The sequence below is a fragment of the Uranotaenia lowii genome, chromosome 1 (assembly GCF_029784155.1).
Source record: "Uranotaenia lowii strain MFRU-FL chromosome 1, ASM2978415v1, whole genome shotgun sequence".
Classification (NCBI taxonomy): domain Eukaryota; kingdom Metazoa; phylum Arthropoda; class Insecta; order Diptera; family Culicidae; genus Uranotaenia; species Uranotaenia lowii.
In genome coordinates, this window is record NC_073691.1 from 208,616,560 (window position 1) to 208,642,278 (window position 25,719).

Sequence of the window (25,719 nt, forward strand, 5' to 3'; positions counted from 1 at the left end):
CGAATATTTATGAAATAAAATTGGTATAGTTTTTTTTTGTTTCATTCTTTATTTTTATTGATCCGGCTGGGAAATTTTTATGTTGAACCAAACAAATTTTCTGTGTTTGAAAATTTTGATTCTTTGATTTAAAAACCTTTCCTTCAGTTTTCAATTGGAAACGTTTTCTATTTCGTTTTAAATATGTTTTCTATTGAATCCAATGCGAAGATTTAAAAAATTATAACCATAGTTAAAAAAGGACTAGTACATATTTTGTGTCATCAGAATCAAGCTATTGCGTCGTTTTTTCATAGTTTCAATTGGGATAACTTTTGAATGAAACAATTTTATTAGAAACTGTGGGATATGAGAAATGGAAGTAAGTCAAATGTAAAGTCAAACAATGCAACTGGCATCACTATTTGCCAGCATTGTTAGATCTGCCACGATTGACATCTCTCTCCCTCTAATCCTCTCCTTCTCGCCAGCGGAGCTGGCAACAACAACTCGCGTCTCGCGTCACGTCAGTCAGCTGGAGGAGGAAGACTGAAATTTGCTGTATCGTTTTCTGTATCGTTCTTTTACTGTTCGGCAAAAAGCCAGCAATTGTTGAAAAGATTTGTAATCGTTCAAATTTAAACTTTAGATGATCAGTTTCATGTAGCGAGTCATGGAATTCAGTTCGTAAGGTGCTTAATTTAGATTTAGCTATATTTTTAGAACAACCATTAATCAAACAATTTTTATTTATCAGCTTCAAAACTTTGACGAAATTTGAGCGACTCAATACGCCTGATCATGCAAGAATTTGCCAGAGCAAAACAAAACCTAATTAAATCATTGTTTCATTCAAAACAAGTGCTTTTCAGCATCCTCCCCCAGGTCAGTCAGTTCAGTTCGTTCGACCGTCGTGCGCCAGTCCCGTCGCAAGCTTCTGCCAAGCTGCGAACGACAGAACGGACCTTGTTCCGTCAAGCGGGAATTCAGATTGTCGGTTCTCCGGTATACTCCGCAACGAGCCCCACAGAAACAATGGCAAAATAATGTTTTTTTCTCATTTTTTTATTGATTTTAACAAAATTCCATCATCGCTTTAAAGGAAAAAGAAATTTGAATCAATTAGAAATTTTTAAAATCAATAATTTGTTTTTCTTTTTTGCTTCAACGACCCTTCTTTTCTCTGCGTGTATAAAATGGAATTTCTTATTTCATGATGTTTTTCCGTCCCGATTTTTTTTTTAATTGTAAAATATTGACATGAATTGAAACCCCATTTTTCATTTTCAATGATACTGAAATAATGTTGAATAACGATAGGTTCAGAAACTTATTAAACAAAAAAAATGTATTTTATTACATGCCCTCTCGCAATCTTGTTCCGAAAGTTAGCGTGCGTGTAAATTTTCGTTGGTTGACTAATTCGACCCAAGCGTGTAGAAGCGTCGCTTCGTTTTATGAAAAATTGAATTTATCAACAAACAAGAACGCAGCCAGTAAACGAAACAAAACGCCGATCCGTTCCAACTGCGAAGTTCCTCTCGTCTCAATTATAAATCGTGAAAAATGCCCGAAATCAGTGAAATCTCTTTCTTTTACGTACACCAATCAAAAGTTTGATAAGTGAAGTGTGAGCTCTGATTTAAAAACTTTAGATTTCATCGATGGTTAAGATGTTGAGCTGTGAAAATTAATTGCGCTTTGTTGCAAAGCTTTTTTAAACGACAGTGAGCACCGACTACTTGGATTTGAATTTTTTAAGGTTAGGATACAATCAGATTAATTTGGATTTTATGGCGCCCAGATGACATCGTCCTACAATTCAAGTATATTTGCTCAATGACTTCACTGAATTTCAGGTTTGTTCGTGTTTGAGAACTTCTTAAATCATGGCTCCAAAGAAAAAAGGGGCAGCTTCCAAAAAGCGGGCAGTGACCGTACGGAAAAGAAAAACAAGCGTTGAACAATTGAAGGAAACTCCCATAGTAGAACCGGTCCCGGTGCAAGCAGAGGACGATTCAGTTATAATGGTTCTTTCCAGTGTGGAGAATACACTGATTAACGAAGCTGATCCGTCGGTGATGTATCTATCCACCTTGGAAGTGAACGGACGAGCCACCCGATTGACTAACGTCGATATGCTGCTGGAAGATTCTGGTAAGATTAGTGGCAATTTGTTTGTGAAACTTGGTTAAATGTTTTTTTCTTGTAGATATGATCCTTCGTCGTAGTTCGAGATCATTTGCAGGTGAGCAAACCAACATGAGTCTAATCAATATCGACCAGACGCCAGTTATACATCGTGATCGGCCAAAGTCATCGACCATTAGACAGACGATGCTCCCAGCACCTGTGGATCGTTTATCAATTCCTATCCCGGTTCCGACAGAAGAAATACCCTTCAGAAAACCATCAGAACGGAAACGGAGCAGCAATCGGCTTGTATTTTCCGGTGAATTTTGCACCATCACAAAAAGACAGCAAAAAAGCCGCATACGACCGCCGCTGGTAGAGAATCGAGCGAATATTTCAATGGTTATGGAAGAGCTTCCAGGTGAAGAACCTAATATCGAAGAAAATTCTGCTATTGCGGCATTTCCTAACGCAAAAGAATCCATCAAAGAAAAAAGGCCAGTTGTAGAAAAAGAGGCCAATCATTTACCTGATGAAAATAAAAAACTGAAGTCTGCCGAAGTACACAGTAAATCGAAGATAAATAAACGCACTGCCAGCAGGAAAAATCATACTGCAACCGATAATAATGATCTTCTACTTTCCAAGGATAATCTTTCTTCCACGGAGAGTGAAACTGAAAAAATTGGCGCAAACAAACAGATGAAATCAAAACTAGTTGAAGATAATTCACCTAAAGAGTTAGTTCTTTCAACGCGACCGGTCAGGAATAAAAGCCGAAATCGTCGGTTTTTCACTGATGAATTTGAAACAGGACCATACGGACTTTCGAAAAATAAATCAGTAAAACAACTCAAAGAACCAAGGGTTCAAGATAAATGTAAAAATCCGATTCAAAAACCGAATACTGGGGAAATAGTAACACCAGTTGCTGTTTCAGTTGAAAACGGAGATGAAAAAACAACTTTGCAACCATCTGTTTCGCGCAGTCGATCAAAAACGAAAACGTCTGCTACCGAAAGTTTCGAGGAGCTGCCTCCATCAAAACGTATGCGAACTAGATCAGCTTCGCGAGGAAGACAGCCAGCACTTCGAGTTCAAAATGTCAACAAGATAGCGTCTAATTCGGACAATATAACTATTGAACCAGTTCCAACATCCACTAGAGGAAAAAACAACGGAATAAATCGAAAATCTTTGCCAAATCTAGACTCTGAAAATGATCTTCATTCCAAAGTATCGGTTCGGCGGAGAAGGTCAAAGAAAAATGACGATCAAGTTATGGGCACTTCATACACTTCGTCTTCGGACGATTGCAATGACAAGGAAAATTCTCAGCATTCAAATGTTGCACAGAGAAAACGTTCGAAACCAACTCCAGTCCAATGCAATCAGGAAATTATTACCCCGGAGCCCGGTGCAGTACGTAAATCTCTTCCCGAAGAATCTGCGTTCGTTTCTAGAAGAAAGCGCCCTCGCGAAAATACCGACAAGCTAATCGAAGAATCTGCACAATCGGCCGTCACGAATCGTCGCCAAAGTCGTAGCAAAACCGTGCAAAAACCGAATATTGAGGATACTGCACACTCGACTGTAACAGTTCGCAGTCGAAGCAAATCAGTTAAAAGGACGCAAGATGCTCCGAAAACTTACCGAACTCGGAGCAAATCCGCATCGCGTCCGGTACCATTGGAAAGTTCAACAGTAAAACCCTCCGCTAAACGTAGCACTGTCAATGAACCGATGGGGGGAAATCAAACAGAATCTCCACCAAAAGTAACACGTCGCTACCGAGATCGAATTCGTATCGTAGATTTCGACAAACCTTCGAATCCAAGCGCACACCGTACTCGAAGCCAATCTGTGAGCCGCGCAACTGCTGTCGTTGAAGATGTCCCCGTCACAACTAAAATGACGCGTAGCGCTTCGGTTCCGCGACAGCTCAACGAGAGTGGCTCTCACATTCCCATCTATAGACAGTTAACCACCAGTACAAGTTCCAACAACAATCAGGGTAAACGGAAGCGAACTACCAGCTTATCCACGAATCTAATATTTTCGCCAGAACCCGTTATTGGTGGGGGGGACATTTACGCATTCGATTCCCCCAGTCAGTTCACTGGGGATAATAAACTGACCTCCAAAAAACAAAAGTCTAAACCAACTCAGGAACGAAGTAAGAAAAACTCGAGTAATGCTAGTAGCAGCAAACGAAAAACACCTTCCAAACGGCCACAACACTGTTTGTTCGGTACCAATATGAAACAAATTTCCAGTGTAGTGAAAAAAATCGGTGGTGGTCCTGTACGGCGGAAATCCGAAGCCAGCGAGAGACTGGAAGCTCTTCCGGTTAGTTTGATTGAGCAAAGTTTCATCTTCGATTGGTTAATTCTTTTTCTGTTTTTTTTAGCAAACGGCGACTTTGGCTGCTTTAGTGCAAACTTCGAAACCGATTACTTCCGGGCAAAATCCACCAAATCAGCGGAGTGTTGCGAGACCTGAAAACCAACTGCCTCCAGAAGATGATCACGATTACGATGATCATTTTGATGCTGCTAGCATTCCACCTATGGAAGTTCCGGTTCCCCTTTCTCCACCATCGGTTGCTCACCCTAGTGAACATCTTCCACCAGTTATCAATCGTGCAATCCCGCCAAGACTCGGTGGGCCACAACAAATGGGAACACCCGATCGCAATACGCTCAACTTCTCTCCGATTGGAGCCTCCTCTCCGTGGCGAATTCAGGACGAAAACGTGCTCCCGAAAACGTTCTATTATGCCCGGTCCAAAGATCTGCTTCCCTCCTACGAGAGTGATGTTGTGATTCAGGACGTAGCACCTCGTCCCAAAACACCCACCCAACAGCGATTTGTGCAACCGGCAGCCCCTCAGGCCGCCAGTAAGAACCCGGATTTGTTGTTCCAAAGCATCCAGAAATCCTACGAACAACTTAAGTTGACCAGTGAAATGAGCGAAAAGCTCATTACAGCAATGCGCAACTACAAAACATCGATGCACAATCAAACGGCAAATTTGCGAAACGAAACCAATCGATCACAGTCGGAAGAGGAGCTCCTTTTTGCCAAATTCCGGGAGTACGAGGAAAACATGAAAAAGACATACCAAAAGTTGCGCCAGTGGTACGAACGTTCGTACAAAACGTTGGCTAGCTCTATGAAAACCATTGAAAAGGCTTCTGGAGTTGTAAAAACCCAGGCCCAAAAACAGGTGCTTGTTAACTTTCATCGGGATTCGCAACGCTTCGTCACCATGATCAGCGAACTGGAATCGGCAATGAACGATTCCAACATTGAAAATGTGTCACCTGTAAAATCCTCCAACAAAGCACCATTCAAAGAAATTATTCTCTCTGAGCGGAATCTGGGAAATCCTAAACGAAGTCCTTTGAAAACACTGGATATCGTAAACATTTCACCGAGACTGTCACCTATAAAATCACCGCTCGTGAAAGCATCCTTCCCGGCGGCTCAATCTGATTCACTGGCTAGAAGTAGAGACCGTTTTTCGCGGCTTAGCCTAGTGAGACCTCCTTCGATAGCTCCACCGAGTTTGGAGCCAAGTTTACTTGAAATACCTCCGCAAAACCAGAAAAAGGACAACCTTTTCGGCTTCGATTGTGAAGATTCCCCTGAAGAAGAGCAGCAACCCCTCGTTGAGCCAACACCGATAAAAATTACGAAAGAAACTCTCAAAGAACGGTTGCAGAGTGTCCGCAAATTGCTTCCACAAAGGCCGCCAACCACCAGTGCCCAAAAAACTACACTCCCACTGCCAAGACAGCAAAGGCTCCCCAATGTCTTCAGCAGCCCGGCTACGGCGCAGCACAAACGGCTACAATCGATCCAGACCGCCTTCACATCGACACCGTTGGCCGAGAAACGTAGCAGTGCGTCACTCCCGCTAGAAGCGGCAAATGTTTCGGCCATCGAAGAACCATTGCCATCGACCAGTAGGAACCAAGAAGCGGCACCGCAGCAGCATCGAGCCTCGTTGGGATTGTTCCGAGATAACCAGGAACCGGAAACCTCCTTCACTAGTGCTGCTGTAAGTTGGTCGATAGTTCCTTAAATTTCCCTTAGATATAAGTTGAATAATTATTTGCAATTTAATCAAACAGAATCGAACGTACACCCGGGTGCCGAAGCGTAATCCCAAACGGAAGCGAAACGTTTACCTAGCCGGACTGGGTCTAAGCGATGATGACGAGGACGAAGACGAAGAGGAGAACAACAACGCAGGAGATGCGATCGATGTGGATGAGCTGGAGAAGGTGCAAGTCAAAAAGCGGCGTGTGGTAACGCACAAGAAAAAGAAACCTGTTGAAGAGGTAATCTGATGGAAAATTTCGATTAAAACACTTTATTAATAATTTTTTCCGTTTCGAACAGACGAACGAGTTCAGGAAGTTCGTAAGCGACTTCAACAGTATGTGCGAGGAAGTGAACCGATACCAGCTAGTGATTGAAAAACCGAGATCAACCGAGGTCATCTAGGATCACCAATCAGCCAAGCAACCAACCGGAAGAAGATGCGGTCCATGGTCCCGCAATTCATCCTGAATGCATTTATAGTACTACGGCCATGACTTTATTTTTTAAGCGTAAACTACCTACCTTTTTCTAAAACATTCGACAAGTAAGAGATATGTTTTGAGAGCATTTTCTTTTTTAATAAGTATTTAGGAGCACAGACAAGTCTCGACAAGCACATGAGAAATCAGGATTCGAATCGTAGTTTTTAAATTGGTTGCATTTTTATTCTGAAGCAAGTTTTATTTTATACAATTTTCACTCAGTTTCTTCGCGAGAAATGTATCTATATTTTTCTAAGACAAGCATGATTTCAGTTGTACGGATTTCGTTAATAAAATCATTTTTCTGTACCTTTAAAAAAGAGGATAAAATTTCACTAAAACATCCGAACTTCTCATTAAATGTAACAAAAAAAGTATGTTCACGTGACAATGATCATTTTAGAGTTTAATGTGCTCGAAGAATAATAGTTTTTGTTAAAATGCGGCCTAATGTGCTCAAAGGTTTTTAAAAATATTCAATCATGGAAATAAACAGTGACTAGCAATGTTTAGCTGAAAAACTGACCAACTTAAGACGTCGTTTAATACCTACAGTGTCGGACAATAGAATAGGACCGCTTCAAATCACTGCCAATTCAAATATAATAATATGCGACACCTAGCGGCAAGCACTTATTGTAGTATGCCAACTTTGTATACTGCACGTTTGTTGCAATCAAAGCAACCCGATTGTTCTACTCGACCAGAAAGCTGTCAGAGGGTGAAAAAAGTCGCGTCATAAAATAAGTCCAGCTCATCGGTTCGGCTGTTCCGGCATTTTCAGCGCTCTAGATTTGAAGAAAAGGTGTTGTTTGTCCATTTTCGTGTCCTGGTAAGTATTTCCCATAAAATTAATCATGAAAACAAACAAAAAATAAAGATTTCCTTCCTCCTACTCTGTTTTCAGCGAAAAAGCGATGGGTCGGGCACAGCACTGCACGGAGGTCCAGCGAGCGATCATCCGGAATCTGTACAAAGTGCCGATGCTGACGCCGAAGCACTTGAAGGCGCGGCTGAAGTATGCGAAGGACCACTTCGATTGGGTCGGTCCGGAAAAGGATAAACTATGGAGAAATGTGCTGTGATCGGATGAGACCAAAATGAACCTCATCGGCTCGGACGGAAAGAGTTGGGTCCATCGCCCACTCGGCTGTGCGTATATGCCCCAGTATACAAATAAAACATTCATACATGGAGGAGGTAGCATCATGGTGTGGGGGTGCTTTTCTTGGTACGGGGTGGGTCCCTTGTACTGGATCGACCGGATTATGGACTAGTCTACGCCCAGATACTTCGGGAAGTAATGCTGCCACACGCCGAGTCGGAGATGCCTCTAAAGTGGCAGTTCCAGCAGGACAACGACCCCAAACATACCGCTAAAACGGTTAAAAAGTGGTTCCAGGATAATAAGGTAGACGTTATGGAGTGGCCAGCACAGTCCCCTGATCTCAATCCCATAGAGAACCTATGGGAAATAGTTAAACGTAAGGTGTACACCGTGTGTGGTACGCTATCCCGGTGAGAACGTGCCAAAAAATGGTGGAGTCGATGCCGAAACGCGTGCGAGAAGTGATGCGTAATAAGGGTTATACCACCAAGTACTAACACTGCAAATCGATCACGGTATGAATTTCCTTTTTTTTAATTTTTTTTACCATGAATTCTAAAGCGGTCCTATTTTATGTCGCGTTATTTAAGTCAGTAAGTATGCTTAAAACGAATTTTTAAATAAAGGACAATTGTTTTAACTACGGATGATTTTAATTTCTTTGAAGAATGGAATTTACAATTTGTAAATGGTTTAATGCACTTAAGTGGAAATTTTTTTCTCAAAGTTTTGTTACTTTCTGTTTTAGATTGAGCTGTGGTTCTATTCTATTGTCCGACACTAAAAAAAACTTTAAATTCTGCAAAAATGCAGATTATCTATAGATGAGAAAGAATGCGAGTTGATACTGTAAGAGTGAAAATATGACATCGTACAATTGAATCAAAAACAAATTATCTGGCATCCATGAACGCTCTCGTCCGTCACTCGTTTTGTAAAGCTAGACAGGATCAAACGCAAAAATATAATTCCTCTTCAAAGTAAAAAACGCGTTCAAATTTTCAGAAGTGGGATCAGTATCCGTGCGCGACGCAGTCATCCATACGGGAATAACGTCGGCGACGGAAACGGCAACGAAATCGGAACCTGTTTAGCAACGAAAACGGAAACGAGCAACGAAAACGAATCCGACAAAACGGGCTGTCCGAGAATTGCGCAGTTGGAAGCCATCTTTGATTATCGACGTGAAAAATTTATGAGCCGAATCAAACGACGACGGCTTGCGGTGGACGAAAGGGAAGAGGAAGAAAATCTGCAACGGTTGAACAGAGTGACGCCTAACATGAACCGTGAGTTCCAGTCTGCAATGCGGCCACTTCATCCCGAAGAGATAAAAGCTCTCATCGCTGAGTTCAGTGGTGAGTGTTCGGTCGGGCCATGGCTGCGGAAAATTCAACATTATCAGCGGCTTTATTGTTGGAGTGACAGTGCTACGTTGTTGTATGCTGCAACACGGTTAACCGGTTCGGCGAAATTGTGGTACAGTTCGGTGGAAGAGCAGATCGATTCATTTCAAGAATTTAGAGTACGAATTCTTGCAATTTTTCCGAACTTTTGTGATGATGTGGATGTTCATCGAGAGCTAATGGGAGTGATTAAATTTAATCAAGAAAGTTACGAAAACTATGTTTTTCGCGTGCAAAATATTGCCAGCAAAGGCGAAATTTCACAAACATCGGTTATCAAGTACATTCTAAGTGGATTGTCTCGCGATAAATTGTATGAGCAAGTGGTTTCGGGTCAGTATGAAACAGTTTTCGATCTACTTAAACGGCTCAAGTGGTGCGAATCAAACTTTAAATTGAAGAAAGCAACTTTCGCGCCTGGAAATTCGGGAGGTGTTTCGAGATCGAATACAGGAAAAGTCATGCCACCATCGGCTAGAGTGGCATCTGCAATCGTTTGCTTTAACTGCAGCGCACCAGGACATAGGTCGATTGATTGTCCTCGTCCACAGCGCCGTGAACGTTGCACTGTGTGCATGAAGGTTGGTCATACTGCAAGCGTGTGCAACAATCCTGGAATTCCGAAGGCCAAGCCAATGGTTGCGATGGTGAATACGGTAGAGCCCACGATGCCGGAAGGGGGAGCAGAATCCGACCAATTGGAAATCGAAACCGACGAAGAGGGGATGCTGGACTGCGAAGCTGTTCTGGGTCGTCGACTGAGGAACCTGAAGCTGTTGGTCGATTCTGGAAGCGCGGTGAGTCTTATTAAGCGATCTGAAATTGCTCAGCTAGTTAGTTTGGAAAGGCAGTTAGAGAAACCGAAAAAAGATTTCAGCTTATCTGGAATCAATAAAAGTAGTTGCCAGGTCATGGGTTATTATAGAACTAAAGTAATTTTAGCGAGAGCATATGTGCTAGATGTTTGCTTCTGTGTAGTAGCTGATACCACCCTTGAAATAACGGGGATTTTAGGACGTGACTTCCTAAGAAATAACGGAGTTTCAACTATAAAGCTTTCGAAAAATGATAAACAAGTTTCTGGTTTTGATCGGGCTATGATGATTGATGCTTTTGGGGATTGTTTTACGCTTTCGCTACAAAATGGTTCAACGGAGTTGATTGTCGGGGATGATCTAAAAACGAGAGCATACGGCAAGGAGGTTAACGAGGTTTTCCGCTCCAACTATTTGGAAAGACAATCTGATGTTGCTAGAAAAGTGAACTACACGGCTGCTATTCGACTCAGGGAGGACAAGTTTTTTAATGTTTCCCCCCAACGACTGAGCAAGGTTGAGCGTGATGCCGTGGACAAAATAGTGTCGGAATGGTTAGCTGGTGGTATAATTAGTGAATGTGATTCTCCTTATTCAAGCCGTATCGTTTTGGTGAAGAAAAAAAACGGGAACTATAGAATGTGTGTGAATTTTAAAACGTTGAATCGCCTAGTTGAACGTGACCGTTTCCCTCTACCAGTAATTGAAGATCAAATCGCAAAGCTAGAGGGTATGAGGTACTTCTCCTCCATGGACATGAAAAACGGCTTCTTCCACGTTCAATTGGAGGAACAGTCTCGAAAGTACACATCTTTCGTTACAGAAAGTGGACAATACATGTTTAATAAGCTTCCGTTTGGGTACACTAATTCTCCGTCTATATTTTGCCGATACGTTGCCAAGGTGTTAAACGAATTTGTAAAGTCTGGTGAAATAATTGTTTTTATGGATGATATCCTAGTTTGTTCAAAAACAATTGAAGAACACGTACAACTTCTCGGACGTATATTTACAGTGTTAAAGGACAATATGATTGAGCTCAACTTAGAAAAATGTCACTTTTTGGTTTGTACCATTGAGTTTCTTGGATATAATGTTCAATTTAATCAAGTAACTCCCTGTGATCGGCATGTTGATGCTGTCCGTGAATTACCGATACCGTTAAATTTCAAGTCGCTCCAACGTTTCCTGGGATTGATGAGCTATTTTAGGAAATTCATTCCGAAGTTTTCAACACTTGCCCGTCCGCTGTATGATTTACTTAAGAAAGATGCAGTGTATGAACTAGGTCCGCAACATTTTAACGCCATTGAGTCATTGAAAAACTGTTTGATCTCGCGGCCAGTTCTTAGCATTTATTGTCCAACAGCAGAAACGCAAGTGCATACTGATGCGTCGTCACACGGGTTTGGTGGCATACTTATGCAAAAGCAACAAGATGGGAAATTCCATCCGGTAATGTTTTATAGCCGAAGAGCTGATTCCGCTGAAAGTAAACTCCATTCATTTGAGCTAGAAACATTGGCTATAGTGTATTCTTTGAAACGTTTTAGGCATTACCTTATTGGCCTGAAATTCGAGATAGTAACGGACTGTAAATCCCTTCAACAAACGCTTGACAAAAGAGATGTTAATTCCAAAATCGCAAGATGGGCTATGTTCTTAGAAGAGTTTAACTATGCAATTGTTCATAGATCCGGTGATAAAATGCAACATGTGGATGCACTTTCCAGAATGTATGTTTATGCCGTAGAACAGAAAAACTCAGATTCGTTCCATGATATGCTCTATGTCGCGCAAATAAGGGATTCCAAAATATCCCGAATCAAGGCATCCGTGGGTAAGGAAAGTAATTCCGGCTTTGAAGTCCGTGACAATTTGGTTTATAAGAAAGAGGGCCCTCGTCTTCTGTTTTACGTCCCTGAAAATATGGAAGAATCAGTCATTTATCGTTACCATGACTCGATGGGACATTTTGGTAGGGAAAAGGTTATCCAGCTGATTAAAAGATCTTTCTGGTTTCCGAATATGACTCAAAAGGTTATTGAGCATGCTAAAAAATGTGTTGCTTGTATCATGTACAACCCAAAATCAAGAAAACTTGACGGGGAACTCCACCTTGTCGAAAAGGGAAACCTTCCGTTCTATGTCATACACGCAGATCACTTGGGACCGTTGGAGAGTACTCGCGGTAAAAACAAGTATATATTAGCCGTGATTGATGGGTTCACTAAATTTGTAAAATTATATGCAACAAAAACGACAAACAGCAAAGAGGTAATGAAACACTTAAAGTCATATTTTATAAACTACAGTACTCCGAAAATCCTAGTCACAGATCGCGGTAGCTGTTTCACTTCCCAATCGTTCGACGAATTCTCTAAAACTCACGGTTTTAAACACCATTTAACAGCGACAGCTTGTCCTCAGGCCAATGGGCAAATTGAGCGCTACAATCGAACGTTAGTGCCATTGCTAGGAAAGCTTGTTGAACAAAACGGAAATGCCTGGGATACAGCATTAATTGATGCCGAATTTCTTCTAAATAATACGTTCAATAAAGGAATTGGTACGGTTCCATCTAAATTGCTGTTCGGTATTGAGCAGCGTCGACAGATTGGTCACGACTGTGCGCAATACTTTCAAGAGCTTCAAGAATCGGAAAACCGAGAGAGTTTAGAAAGTATCCGGGCCAAAGCGGCGACAATAACTAGTAAAATGCAAAAGTATAACAAGCAAAGACATGACGAAAAGTGTGCAAAAACTAAATACAGCGTGGGCGATTTGGTTGTCCTAAGACGAGTCTCCACAGTGGGCGAGAACAATAAGTTGAAACCGAAATATAGAGGGCCATACGTAGTTCGAAAGGTTCTTGACAAGAATAGATATGTGGTAGAGGACATTGATGGTTATCAAGTCGCAGGCAAGCGTTTTGAGGGGGTATTTGATCCGCAAAATATGAAACTATACAAGCATCAAGAGTCAGAGCCTGATGAAAATCCAGAAGTCTTGGGTTCAGATTTACCAAGTGAATAATTTGTAAAAGAATCTTTTGTTTTTATTTCCAGAATGAATAACCCGTAGGCATAACATCATTGTCGTTAAATATATATTCAGATCGCTATTATAAAAATTGTAACGAGCGTAGGGATTAGGACGACGAGGCGTTCAGCAGGACGGCCGAGCTGTAAGAGTGAAAATATGACATCGTACAATTGAATCAAAAACAAATTATCTGGCATCCATGAACGCTCTCGTCCGTCACTCGTTTTGTAAAGCTAGACAGGATCAAACGCAAAAATATAATTCCTCTTCAAAGTAAAAAACGCGTTCAATACTAAAATAAAAGTAGTAAATTTTCTAAGGATTTCGGATATTATTTTCAAAAAATAGACCGGGATTTGAATTTATACTCTCTAGAGGGTTCTAGCTTTTTATATATATACCTATATATGTACTTTTTCCAACTTGTCGAGGAGTAAATTTGCTCAGTTGATTCAAGTTCATCGCCAATGCGACTGTATTATGATGAGTGTTTATTCTCTTTGTTCGTTTTTAAGGAATCACAAAAAATTTGTACATAAGTAATAAAAATTCGAATATAGTAAACAATAGCAAAAATAAATACACACTTTCAGGAGTTTTATGTTGTTTGTTTTTCGTTTCACATTATCAATTATTGATACTTGAAAAATAAGAACGCACGCTTCGGAAAGAAGTTGAGTAAGAAATGCATTTCGATTGAATCAGGTCAACTGTTCATGTGAACAGAATACTCTTCGCAGAGCTAGCACAAGTTCTGTACAATTTGCTGTTTTAGTATAAAACCAACTAAAAACACAAGATCATATAAAATGTAAATCTTACAAACAAATGAGACTAGATTTCCATATAAAACTAATGTTGTCCACCGATTTGATAGTGTAAGATATAGATTCGCAAAATGAGCCTACAATATTTAAATGGTTTATCAAACTAAAATCCTCATTCGTCTTCGAGTCTATGTATCTTTTGTCTATCAATTGAATCAGTTGTTTTGTTCATCAATTTCATAATGCTTTCTTCGGTATTTATATGCTATCTTTAGGTTACATGTTTAGTTTAAGAGTACGTTTTGTTTATGTTGCGTTAGATTTTTACCTTCCAAAGTTATATCCTGTTAATTTAGGGTTTTTCTTCATCATTTTGTTTTTTCTGTTGCTTAAATTCTTTTCTTGCTATGCGAGCACGCTCCCAGTAATAAGTGATTTGCTGAATTCGCCTTGGTGGTGACTACAGTATTTGGGATTTTATAATAGCTTTCATTTATGTTGGTTGTTTTTTCTTACGTAGCTGCTTTATCGTTTATAAATTTTCTCATATTTTAAGAAAGTTGTTTCAATTTCCTCGATTTTCCCAAGTGACCTCATCATAGCTACGTTTGTTGTTTAGTAAGTTATTAAGTAGTAATCAAGTTCGGATTGAGTAATATATTTGAATACAAATTTTTGTGACTAGAATTGTACACAAAGAAACGGTCTAAAGGTGGAACTGAAAGATTCCAAGTTGCAATTTAGAAAGCTTTTCTGAACTAGTGTTCAACTTTTGGTTGGAAAAATTTTACAAAAAAAATATCACATGTTCATTCAATTGCTTCAAACACCATAAACTAATATTGTTTTTTTTTTCTCAAGGAAAAATTTGTCGCAATGAACTTATACAAGTTTCGATTGCGTAATGTTTCTTAATATGGCCACAGACAAATTGACAACGACACTTTCATTTTATCGAATCTAGGTAGCTTGAAAAGTTTTCAACTTAATTTCATAGAAAAAAAAAATATACTCCAAAACCTTCGAACATCGTTTGTGTCTTTTCTATTTGTCTGATCTATGGCGAAGATTTTACGTTTTTCCTTTCAGGACGTAACATCCATCCAACAGGAAAAGAGGTCGATATGGAACAACGACACTACTGAAAGACAGTAGAATTTGATAGTCTCTCGTTACGTTACATCTGACTCTCCTTTCGCCATTGGAAAGTTCCCGATTTGACTCCAATACTGGACGATCCCTGGTTATTTCCGCTGCTATTACTAAGCATATTATTAGTTCGTCGGATAAGCTGGGCGGCCGAATCGATACGGTTGCGAATCAATCGCATTGCCGGGTTGGTGGCAATTCCACTACGTTTCGACGATTTACTGAAAAATGAAAATAAAGTCATGATATGACGATCAGCTAACTTGTCAATTAACCAACTCACCCTCCCTGTTGTTGCTCTTTCTGATTGTTTCCCAATATGATGCGCATGTGAGTGTCCCGAGCAAAGTGATTATCAGCTGGATTCATGATAGTACTGTTGTTCGATAGACTGATGTTCATTTCTTCGAACTGTTTGCCCAGAAGGGCCAGCGAGGAGGGCGGCTGGTTCTGACCCGGTGAACTAATATCACTGCTCGGAGAATGTGGCGGTGTGGCGTACAGTGGAGACATGCAACCTAAATCAAACAGATCAGCATCGTTCGGATTCATCCGGATGTTGGACGCTGCAAAGAATATATTTTTAGAAAATCTTGCTTTTATTTGCTCTTATTAAGACATACCTAAATTAGCGTGATACTCATCCACATTAGGTAGAATCTGAGTGTGCTTTTTGCCTCCATATTTATTGGTTCCGATGCCACCCGAAGCACCCGGCCCTTGTTGATGCGGTTGATGCTGCTGCTGAACAATGTGGTGTGATTTGGAGTTATGATGTCGCGAATGTTTTTGCAGCTGCTGGGTGAACGACATTGGCGTTTGCTGTGAAAAAAATCGTTAAAATATATTAAACGTTCTTGGCAAACTTTTAATATCAGTTCAAGCTACCTCATTGCTGCTACCGGTAGACTGACTGGAAATGACACTCTTTCGTTTATGCAAGCTGCTGTTATCCGATTGCATAGTATTTTCGTAGAAGTTTTGACTATTCTGTGACGATGAACCGGTAGCATTCAGCGAGGACGATGGAATATTCGGCAGATTTAGCAGATTAGGATTTGGAAATGGTCCCGAAGGACTGGGATTATGGATGGAGGAAGAAGGAGGTGGCTCGTCCGGCGATTTCAGGTTCAAGTTTTGCTGTATCATTTTTCCACCATCTAAATCATCTACAAAATGAAAATCAGTTAAGTTTTCAAAAAAAAAACAATCATTTTTTAATTCTTACTTTTTGTATAGCTTTCTAGTATCCTGAGAACGTTATTCCTGTTGGATTTGGCAGCCAATTTTATCGGTGTTCGTCCACAGTGATCCGACTTGTAAGGATTCGCGCCATATTTGAGCAAATAGGTAACGCAATTTTCGTGACCTTCCTGAGCGGATATTCCCAGTGCTGTGGCTCCCTGTTTACACGCATGATCTGGGATAGCGCCATAGTACAACAAAAGCTGCATCACCTCGTGATTTCCTTGCCAAGCACACGAGTGTAATGGTGTTCGAGATTCCAGATCCATTGCATTAACATCAGCATTACCTAGAATTTTAATAAGCTCATACAAATTATGTTCTCAGAGAGGATTTAAATCGATAGATACTCACCCAAAGTTATCAAAATTTTCACCATCTCTGCATGTCCCTGCCAGGAAGCTACGTGCAATGCAGTTCTCCCTTCGCTGTCTGGAATGTTTACATCCACACTTGAGTACTCTAATAAAAATTTAACCACTTTCAGTTTGTTCTCGAGCGCTAAAATGTATAAAGTTGTACGCGAATCAGCGTCCTTTGTATTGACATCACAACCAAATTTGAGAAGCGACTGAACACACTCGAAGTGTCCTTCCAGGCAGGCCAATCTAAATGCAGTCTTGCCATCGTGGGCTCGTTGATCGATACATGGTCGGTGAACATTCAATATAGCTTCAATCACCGAATTGTGGCCTTCTTGCGCTGCTAAATGCAAGGCCGCTTTTCCTTCGTTGTCACATTCATCAATCTTGGCGCCAGATTCCAATAACTGAATGCAGATATCAGCATATCCTTCAAACGCGGCATAATGCAGTGGTGTCCAACCCGCGTTATCCCGATGCGTTTCATCTAAACCACGATCCAATAACTGTCGAACAGTTTCCAGATTTCCTTGAGCTGCAGCTACACTCAACACTGTTCGACCTTCAGAGTCCATACAATCAATACCGCATCCCCAAAAAAGTAGCAACTTGACAACATTGGCATGCCCAGAGGTACAAGCTGCCCACAATGGAGTTCGGCCCATATGATCGGCCATATCCGGATCAGCACCGTTCTCCAGCAGTAACTCACAAATCTCTGAGTTCCCTTCGAACGAACTAACCAACAGGGGAGACATTCCTTCATTATCGGTCTGATCCGTATTTGCGCCGTATTCCAAAAGCGTAGAAATCACCTTACTGTACCCAGAACTTCCACAAAGCGCCGCAACGCACAACGCATTTCGACCGTCTAAATCCGTATGATTTACGTCTGCTCCACTTTCCAATAATATTTCCACGATATCATAATGACCCATATAAGAAGCCGCAATCAAAGAAGTTCGCCCCTGTTTGTCGATTGAGTTCACATTTGCTCCTGCCTCGATCAAAATTTTTACAATATCCTCATTACCACTCCAAGCAGCAGCCCTCAAGGCAGTTCTACCTTCCTTGTCAGCCCTATCAATTGAGCATGCTCCACTCTCTATCAACAGCTTCACCACATCCGTATGACCACCCCATGATGCTGACCTCAAAGGTGTCCAACCGTCCCGATCAGCGTGATTAACGTCGATCTTTCGAAACCGACCGGTGCCATCATTTAATGGCTGTCGATAACTTAGCAGAAGTTTTACGATTTCAATGTGTCCGTTACGCGCAGCGATATTCAACGCTGTTTGACCATTCAAATCTTCGATCTCCATGTCGATAGGATCCTTGCAAGCCTGTGTAAAGATAAAAATATAATGAGTTCATGTTTAAGTTTCTAAGAACCATTTTTAACTTACGTTCAGTGCCCTTTCCAACAGTGTATGATTGCCTTCGTTTGCCAGTATGTGGATTAACGCTTTCCCCTTGTGTAGTTCAGCGTCAAACATATCGTACTGAATGCGATCGTTGTGAATATCCGACTTCGAATCGCCGATGGCACTACCTCTGTCATCCCCAACAATTCCACTTCCATCGCCTTCGCCACCATCGCCATACCTATCCATACAGGTACCGGTGCTGACCGATGTTTTCAAACCAGTCGCCCCACTACTTGAAACCGCACCCGAGCATTGCAGATCCTTTAAATTTATCGATTTCTGCAGCTCCTGTTGGCAGCTTCTCTCACTCGAAATGAGCAACTCCGCCAGCTCAGAGTCAATGTTTTGAGAACGATCCGATAAAACAGGAGAATTGATGGCAGATGATTCACATGACAACACCGTATCGGCATTATTTATACCAGTCTCAATTAGTAGCTTCAATACTTTGCAATCCGTCGGAAGGTTCGGTTTGAAGAAATCGTTCAGGAAGCCTACAAAATCGTCGTCCAGCTCTGCATTTAGATACCGTTCGAGCAAAAGACGCGTTTTGCATGCCAGGTTGACGTCGTTTTTGCATTCGTCTTCACAGAGTGCACAACAGTTGAGAAGATTTGTGTAAAAACAGTCGCTTAAATTTGATTTAGTTTCCAGCAGTATGAGAAGTAGATCAAGATTGATGTTTTTGTTAGTAAGGTATTCGCCGGTTTTGATCAGATGGTAAAGATAAAGCCGTAGCTTATTGGGACACATCTGGTCGGCAGCCATGGTGTAGTACATCGATACCATGACATGGCCTTCGTTGAGATCACAGAGAAATTTTTTGGTTGAGAATTTGACGTCAATCAACCAATCGCAAAAAGAGTTATGGAATATTTTTAATGCTTCCGAGTTACGTGGGCTGTACTCGACAATGTTGCGCATCAAGTCCAGTCGCTTTTCGAACTCATCCATTTCCATTGTGTAGTTGTGAGTGCGCAAACAGTTGAACAGGAAATACTTATCGACGAAGTTGTTGCATACTAACAGCACATTAAGGATAGGTCGAATTTTGTTGTACTGTTTCTTGTTGAAGGACTTTTGACAAATGTACAAATACAAGCCATTGAGAGTGCAAGGTATGAGTTTTATCTCCCGAAATGTGAAAAAGTTATCCTTAATACCGTTCAAAACCTTGTATAGATACAGTAAGCAACCATTGGATTTGATATACAATTGATTCAGACTTTCGATAATATCTTTGGTCAAGTTGATGCCACGGAAATCCGTATTCAGTCTATTGATAATGTATTGCTGAACGTCCTTGACGACGTGACTCTTGCGCAGATCATCTAGCGTTAGTTTTTTGAATCCCGTAAACATTTTCGTTATGTTTTTGTTCTGCTTTTTGGCCGTACAGACCATGAACAACCACTTCGGCATCAGGTGGATATGATTCGACAATAGTTCGGCGATGTTGCGACTTTTTGTGATCTGTTTGCCTTTGAGAGTTGAAATAAGATTACCATCTTGGATATAGTTTTCATCAATCGAATCAATCAGGAGCAGCAAGGCATTCTTGGGCGGATTGAGTTCCAACAGTGGAAACAGTATTGCTTTTTTGAAACAGTCATCTGGGTTCTTTTCGATGCTATCTACCGTGATCGATTCGAAGATGTCGGGATTGCTGAGCAGCATTTCGTAGTATCCATCGGCAATTATTTGCCGACAATTTTTCGATTTTGGCAATGGCGGTGGAATGTTGGCCTCCAATGTTGACATTTCGGGAGCTGATGGTGCTTTTGGAGATTCTGGTTTCATTTCTTCCCGAACGTTTTGATCCCCGGTAGAAGTACAAGTAGGATCTGCTATTTCCATGGTTACATCTTCGTTGATATCATGACCAAGTTCATCATCTATCTTGATGTCTGAAATATCTGCGATACCTTCGCCTGCTCCATCAAGTAGCTCCTCATCTTCTGTATCCTGTCGGGAAACTTTATCAGGTGACTTTGTTGGAGATCTATTCTTACTACCTATTGCAACCGGTATTTTAGAAGTTTTTGATTTACCAGGACTCAAGGTGGCATCTCTTTTATCTGTACCCGAAGATTTCGCTAAGGGAGGGTGCGTAGTATACGGATAGTTGGCGGCCTCCTTGTCCCGACTTAAACTTTCTACTGGCTCTGACTGTTGCCGACTTACTTTTTTCTTTGAACAAAATTCGGCTACTCGTTCATTCAGCTTAATTTCCGAAAGTATCACATCTTCTAGTTCCTGATCAAAGACGACGGTTTCTTTGTCTCCGGATGAAGTTTTGTTGATTTCTTTTACTGTTGCCTTTTGCTGCTGATCCGCCTCAGGTAGAGCATCATTACTGTTTGTTATATCTTTCTGTTGACCATCTGAAGTTGAAGTTCCTTCAGAACTCTTGAGAGCCGGTTCAGAAGTTGTGTTGTTCGCACGAGCATTCACATTGTTCACGAAACTTGAATGGCTTAGAATTTGTAGAATTATACTTCTGATAAACATGCTCAAACTATGGCACTCGGGATTTTGGGAATTCACAAAGTAACATGCCAACAATCGTCGATTGAGCATTCCTTTCGTTCCAGACGTTCCCTCTATGATATCGTTACATATTGACGTTTTACCCGAACCATTGGATCCTAGGACTAGATAACCGAGCGATGGCAAATCAGGTTGACCACGGGCCGACGCTTGGTGCGTGGATGTCGCTCTAGGGAAAAATCCTGAAGACGATGATGGCACACATTCTCCAACAGCAACTCCCTCTGATGCTGCGCCAGGTGGTGGAGCAGGAACCGGTTTTTTCGAGACCCTTTGCTCTAAACACATGGCAATCTTTTTTAGAACCCACTCACGATTAACAAATGCATTCATTTCTGGATTTGCTGCAAGTGCTTGAGTTTTGGCATTCAAATCCCCAGTTACAACGTGTTTACCGTTGATTAATTGATTCGGGATTGGTGGACGCTGGTTGATCACAGGTCCCATACACAATACTTGGTCCGGGTCCAACTGCTCGTTGTCTTCTTGGCTGCGTTCGGTGGATCTGTTTCGGTGCAAATTTGTAAGCATTTCGAGTTTTTCATTACATTTAGCCTCTAGTTCGTCTAGTGATTCGTTGATACCAAAGTCCAAGTTTTTATCCTCATCTTCGTTGGCCAAAGTCTTGTAACCAATTAGTGACTGATGATCGATGTTTTCCGGTTGATGCGATCCATTTAGTGAATCGTTTAGTACGTTTTGCTGAACTAAATTGACAAAGTGCTCTTTCCGCGCCAGATAGGAAAAATTCGAGCCCTGATATTCTTTGTGCAGTTCGATCTTTTTGTGCATTTGACTTGTGTCTTTGAGGAAATCCCGTATTCGGCGATCCTCCAGTTCAGCATTGATTATCTTAACGTCGCTATTGTTGAGATTGTCATCTACGTTTGCTGTTGCGGGGGCAGGGCTAGCTGCCGAAACAGTCGATGGCCTTCCCTTGGGCGTTGCTCCCTGCGCTTTGTTGTTGGGTCTTTCGGATTTTTTCAACGGTGTTGCGTAAAGGCTGTCTTTGCTGTTGAGTGCCAAATTGTTTTGTAATTTGTTGTTATTCTCGGGAGGTTGCGTTCCCCCGGAGGCGGTTTCATCGTCTGGGACACCACTTCTGCCACTGAGCGAAGAAGTTGACGCCGCCCCATTCGCCAATGCTTCGTCTCCGTTTCGCATTCGTTCGCGACATGGCAAATTTTCGTATATATCGTCGGTACTCATTTTACCGTTCGTCATTTTTCCATTTACTGAAGAAGACATTTTTCTTGCCCTATCATTCCCGACAAAAACAGACCGACAACGAGCGATTCCGTCTAGATTAGTTTACTTATTGATTCTCCAGTATTTATTGGTTCCATCGTTCATGATTTGAAACGACTTTGTTGATCATATTTTCAACAGGGCTTCTCGCAAGTTACCTTCGCTGTTTTCATGGATTATATTGAAACCTTTTTTTTTTGTTTTTCAACCTTGAAACCCTTCTAACTCCACATTTTTTTTCGATTGAAAAAGAACGCGCGTCTCGAAACAACTCGCCCCAATGTTCTTCTTTCAAGAAAGTTGAAGCGTTCAATGGCGCAGCTGTTATACGCTCCCCGACTACACAGTTGGGTACATTTACATCCTGGAGAGATTCGCAAGTACGTTTGGAATGGAGACTTCAAGTCGTCTAACCGAGGGCCATGTGCTCGTCCCAGTCCCAGTGTCCCGCTTCGTTGCCAATGAGTAGTCCGACGACTGCTGATTGCTGACTCTCTTGCCTCGGAAAAGTAGTTCCCGAACGACGGCGCAAATCTAAAAATAGAAGAAAATAAACCCTGCGGTAAGAACAAAACCAACAACTCAATGATATAATGTGCTGTGATCAGAAACGTTGCGTCGTGGTGCGCGATTATTATAGTTTTTCGGCACTTACGGAATCGGAAATTATAGACAAACAAGCAGTGGAAAAATCGCATGGGAGAGAAGCTTACATCATAATAGAACGCTGTCGTGTGCTCTTCTGCGAGCCGCGATGTTTTCAAATAAAACCAAAACAGCCAATAAAATGCTAGAATGACTTTTTTTCTGCACATATGCTTAAGTGGGTCGTTGCCGCCAGCAGTGGCCACTGACTGACTGGATTCACCAGAAGGTTTTAGAATCAAGAATGGGCGCTCCTCCATATGCTGTTTTTCAATTTGACAACCCTTCCTTTCAAAGTTGTCAGCACAAATTTTTTTTGCTCTCACATAATACTGTGCTAAAGTTTTATAAAATAGATTCAAATCTTAGAAATGTTGGTTGAGAAAATGAACGAATAGCAACTGTAGAATTATTTTGTTCAAGGTACATTTGTAATTTTTATACAAATATAGTATACTTAAGTACATATACTCAAGTATATTTTTGCAAAAGTTGTTCGTCCAATATGAAGTCAGTTGTTTGTGACAAATATGTAGGTACGATGCCAACCTATGCCCTTGTTGTACTTCGGATTGACTCGCATTAAAGTTTGTATATTTGAATTGAAGTATACATTCTAATTTAAAAAAAAAACGTTATACGAGAAAATAATTCAATACTTCTTATGTTGCCGAAATTTTAACATTCGGCAGTTTTATTTTAAGCCACTAGCGTCCAAGCGATCCAAAATTAACAACTTCCTTCACTGATGATGTAGAATTTTTTTTTACTTTTCTATTTCGCTTCTTCCACATTCGCTGGTATATTTTGCAATGTCACACCAAGTGTTCTCAAATCTTTGATCTACGTTTTCATCGATGAGCTAATGCTAATATAGAGCATATTTGATGGATGGAAGAAATGTTCCTTTAGTGCAATCAACGACAAAATCACTCGAGAAGAAAGGAAAAAAAATTAGAGACGCATTGGCTAAATGAAACCATAAAGTGTAACAAAACATGCACGTGGTCGGGTGAGCATCATCGGACCATATTTTATCCACATTAAGACCATCGTAGATGATGGCTCATCACTTACTCAAGGGAAACCTTCTGCAGTGATAGAGATAGAGGCACCATTTTATCACCATCATGCTCTCATTCTCTCTGGGCCACATATAAGGATGCTAATTAGTTGAAAGTCAATTATCGGCACTCGTTTTGATACAATGTTGTACATACCAGTGTCAGTGTACTAGGCACGTCCTGAAAACGACCAGTTTTCGGGGACCTAATCGATACATTAGCCACTGGAAAGGATATGTCAAGTTCCATCTAATAAACAGACAACTTTTACAGAGTCATTGTAAACATTGTCTGTTTATTAGAGGGAACTTGACTTGTGATGAAACAATCCTTACATTCGAAATAACCAGTTAGGAAAAGACACGGCGGTTAAAAAATGCAGAAGAAAAAAATTATTTACAAAACACTAAAATGTGCCCAAATCCTATACCCTGGGGTAAGTGAAGATGGCCTCATACATGCTTAACCCTCATCCGCATTAGATTTCATTACCCTAATCAGCACTTGTGGTGTCAATTTGACACCACAAGCTCAAATCGTTATAACTTTTGGCGTGTTAGACCGATTTAAACAAAACTTACATCAAAAGAAACCTTGTAATGTCAGTCAGTGAAATATGTTTAGAACATTATATACAGCTAAAGTTACAAGTTTTCTCGTTATTCAGCATGAAAGAAAAAAAAATCCGAAAAAACATGCCTCATGAAAACTGCTGTAGTTCATATATTACACGTCTAAAAAAATATTTGCATTATGCATATGAAAGCTGAAGTTAATGCCTACATCATGAAGACAAGAAATATTTTTTTAAATTTTTTTTAATGAAATGGTCACAAAAAGTTCAAAAAAGTGGTCTAAAAAACCTACTTTTCATTCGATTGCTAGTAAATACTGTTTGAGCGATGGTAGAGTTTTAGAAAAAATATGACAACAAACTTTATTAAAATTCTAACATTTTGCTGTCTTTAGATTTTTGATGCAACAAAAATTGAAATTACTGTAATTTTTCAAAGTTCACTACTTTGCGCAATTTTTTTACATATTGAAATTTCATCTGTTTTAGTGGGCCACCGTCAGGTTGTACCCGGATTTTCAGTGCTTTTACTTCATTTGGACCAATCAAAAGTATATTCATTGGAAAGCTAATTTAATCTACATTCTAGTGAGGTGCGACAAATCACGCTGTGAGATTTCACAAAAATATGAAAACTATAAACGTAAAATCATTCATGTACAACATAACGATGCGTGTCGTGCATTCCTTCGTCTGTCGGCTTCGCTCTCTGCCCGAATCACCACACGTTTTGCTGGACGCGGTGCTTGTAGTTCTAGAAATTCAGGAAAAGCTGGAAAAATCGCTAAAAGTTGCCAAATCAACCGTTACAAATGTAATTAAAGTGTTTGGGGAACGTTTGTCGACAGCCAGGAAGTCTGGATCGGGGGGAAATCGAAAACCGGAAGCCGCTGAGACGACAAAGAGAGTTGCCGGTAGTTTCAAGCGAAACCCTAACCTCTCTCTCCGAGATGCCGCAAATAAGCTGGACTATCGACTTACAAGAAGGTAGTGACTCCACATCGCGATGATAAACAAAATACGACGGCCAAAGCGCGATCCCGGAGGCTGTACACGACGATGCTGACGAAGTTTGACTGCGTGGTAATGGACGACGAAACCTACGTCAAAGCCGACTACAAGCAGCTTCCAGGACAGGAGTTTTATACGGCAAAAGGAAGGGGAAAGGTAGCAGATATTTTCAAGCACATGAAACTGGCAAAGTTCGCGAAGAAATATCTGGTTTGGCGAGCCATCTGTACCTGTGGCTTGAAAAGCAGCATTTTCATAGCTTCCGGGACTGTCAACCAAAAAATTTGCGTGAAAGAGTGTTTGAATAAACGTCTGCTTCCTGTCCTGAAGAAACACGGTTGTTCCGAACTGTTTTGGCCGGATTTGGCATCTTGCCATTACGGTAAAAAGGCCATGGAGTGGTACGCGGCCAACAACGTGCAGGTGGTTCCCAAGTACAAGAACCCTCCCAACACGCCAGAGCTCCGCCCAATTGAGAAATACTGGGCTATTGTCAAGCGGAACCTAAAGAAGACCAAAAAACTGCTAAGGACGAGCAGCAGTTCAAGGCAAACTGGCTTTCTGCGGCGAAGAAGGTGGACAAGGTGGCTGTA

At 41.0% G+C, this 25,719-nt stretch overlaps 2 protein-coding genes across 4 annotated transcripts in view; one reads left to right on the plus strand and one right to left on the minus strand.

Annotated features, from left to right (window-relative positions):
- Positions 1 to 1,454: 1,454 nt before the first annotated feature.
- Positions 1,455 to 7,007, plus strand: LOC129745515 (uncharacterized). Its single transcript, XM_055738630.1, has 6 exons — positions 1,455 to 1,741; positions 1,839 to 2,136; positions 2,192 to 4,461; positions 4,523 to 6,178; positions 6,252 to 6,461; positions 6,523 to 7,007. The coding sequence occupies exons 2-6, from the start codon at positions 1,869 to 1,871 to the stop codon at positions 6,625 to 6,627; spliced, it is 4,509 nt and encodes a 1,502-aa protein (XP_055594605.1). The 5' UTR covers positions 1,455 to 1,741; positions 1,839 to 1,868; the 3' UTR covers positions 6,628 to 7,007.
- A 6,429-nt stretch (positions 7,008 to 13,436) lies between these two features.
- The window catches only part of LOC129745495 (ankyrin repeat domain-containing protein 50-like), a 35,184-nt gene continuing 22,901 nt past the window's right edge, over positions 13,437 to 25,719 (minus strand). For all 3 annotated transcript variants that reach the window (XM_055738618.1, XM_055738609.1, XM_055738606.1), the window contains 7 exons: positions 18,014 to 22,366; positions 16,597 to 17,950; positions 16,226 to 16,531; positions 15,886 to 16,166; positions 15,621 to 15,819; positions 15,281 to 15,563; positions 13,437 to 15,218 (listed from right to left, as the gene is read on the minus strand). In XM_055738618.1, the coding sequence (XP_055594593.1) occupies positions 15,026 to 15,218; positions 15,281 to 15,563; positions 15,621 to 15,819; positions 15,886 to 16,166; positions 16,226 to 16,531; positions 16,597 to 17,950; positions 18,014 to 21,832 (6,435 nt within the window). In that variant the 5' untranslated portion in view covers positions 21,833 to 22,366 and the 3' untranslated portion in view covers positions 13,437 to 15,025. The remainder of the gene's footprint in view (positions 15,219 to 15,280; positions 15,564 to 15,620; positions 15,820 to 15,885; positions 16,167 to 16,225; positions 16,532 to 16,596; positions 17,951 to 18,013; positions 22,367 to 25,719) is intronic.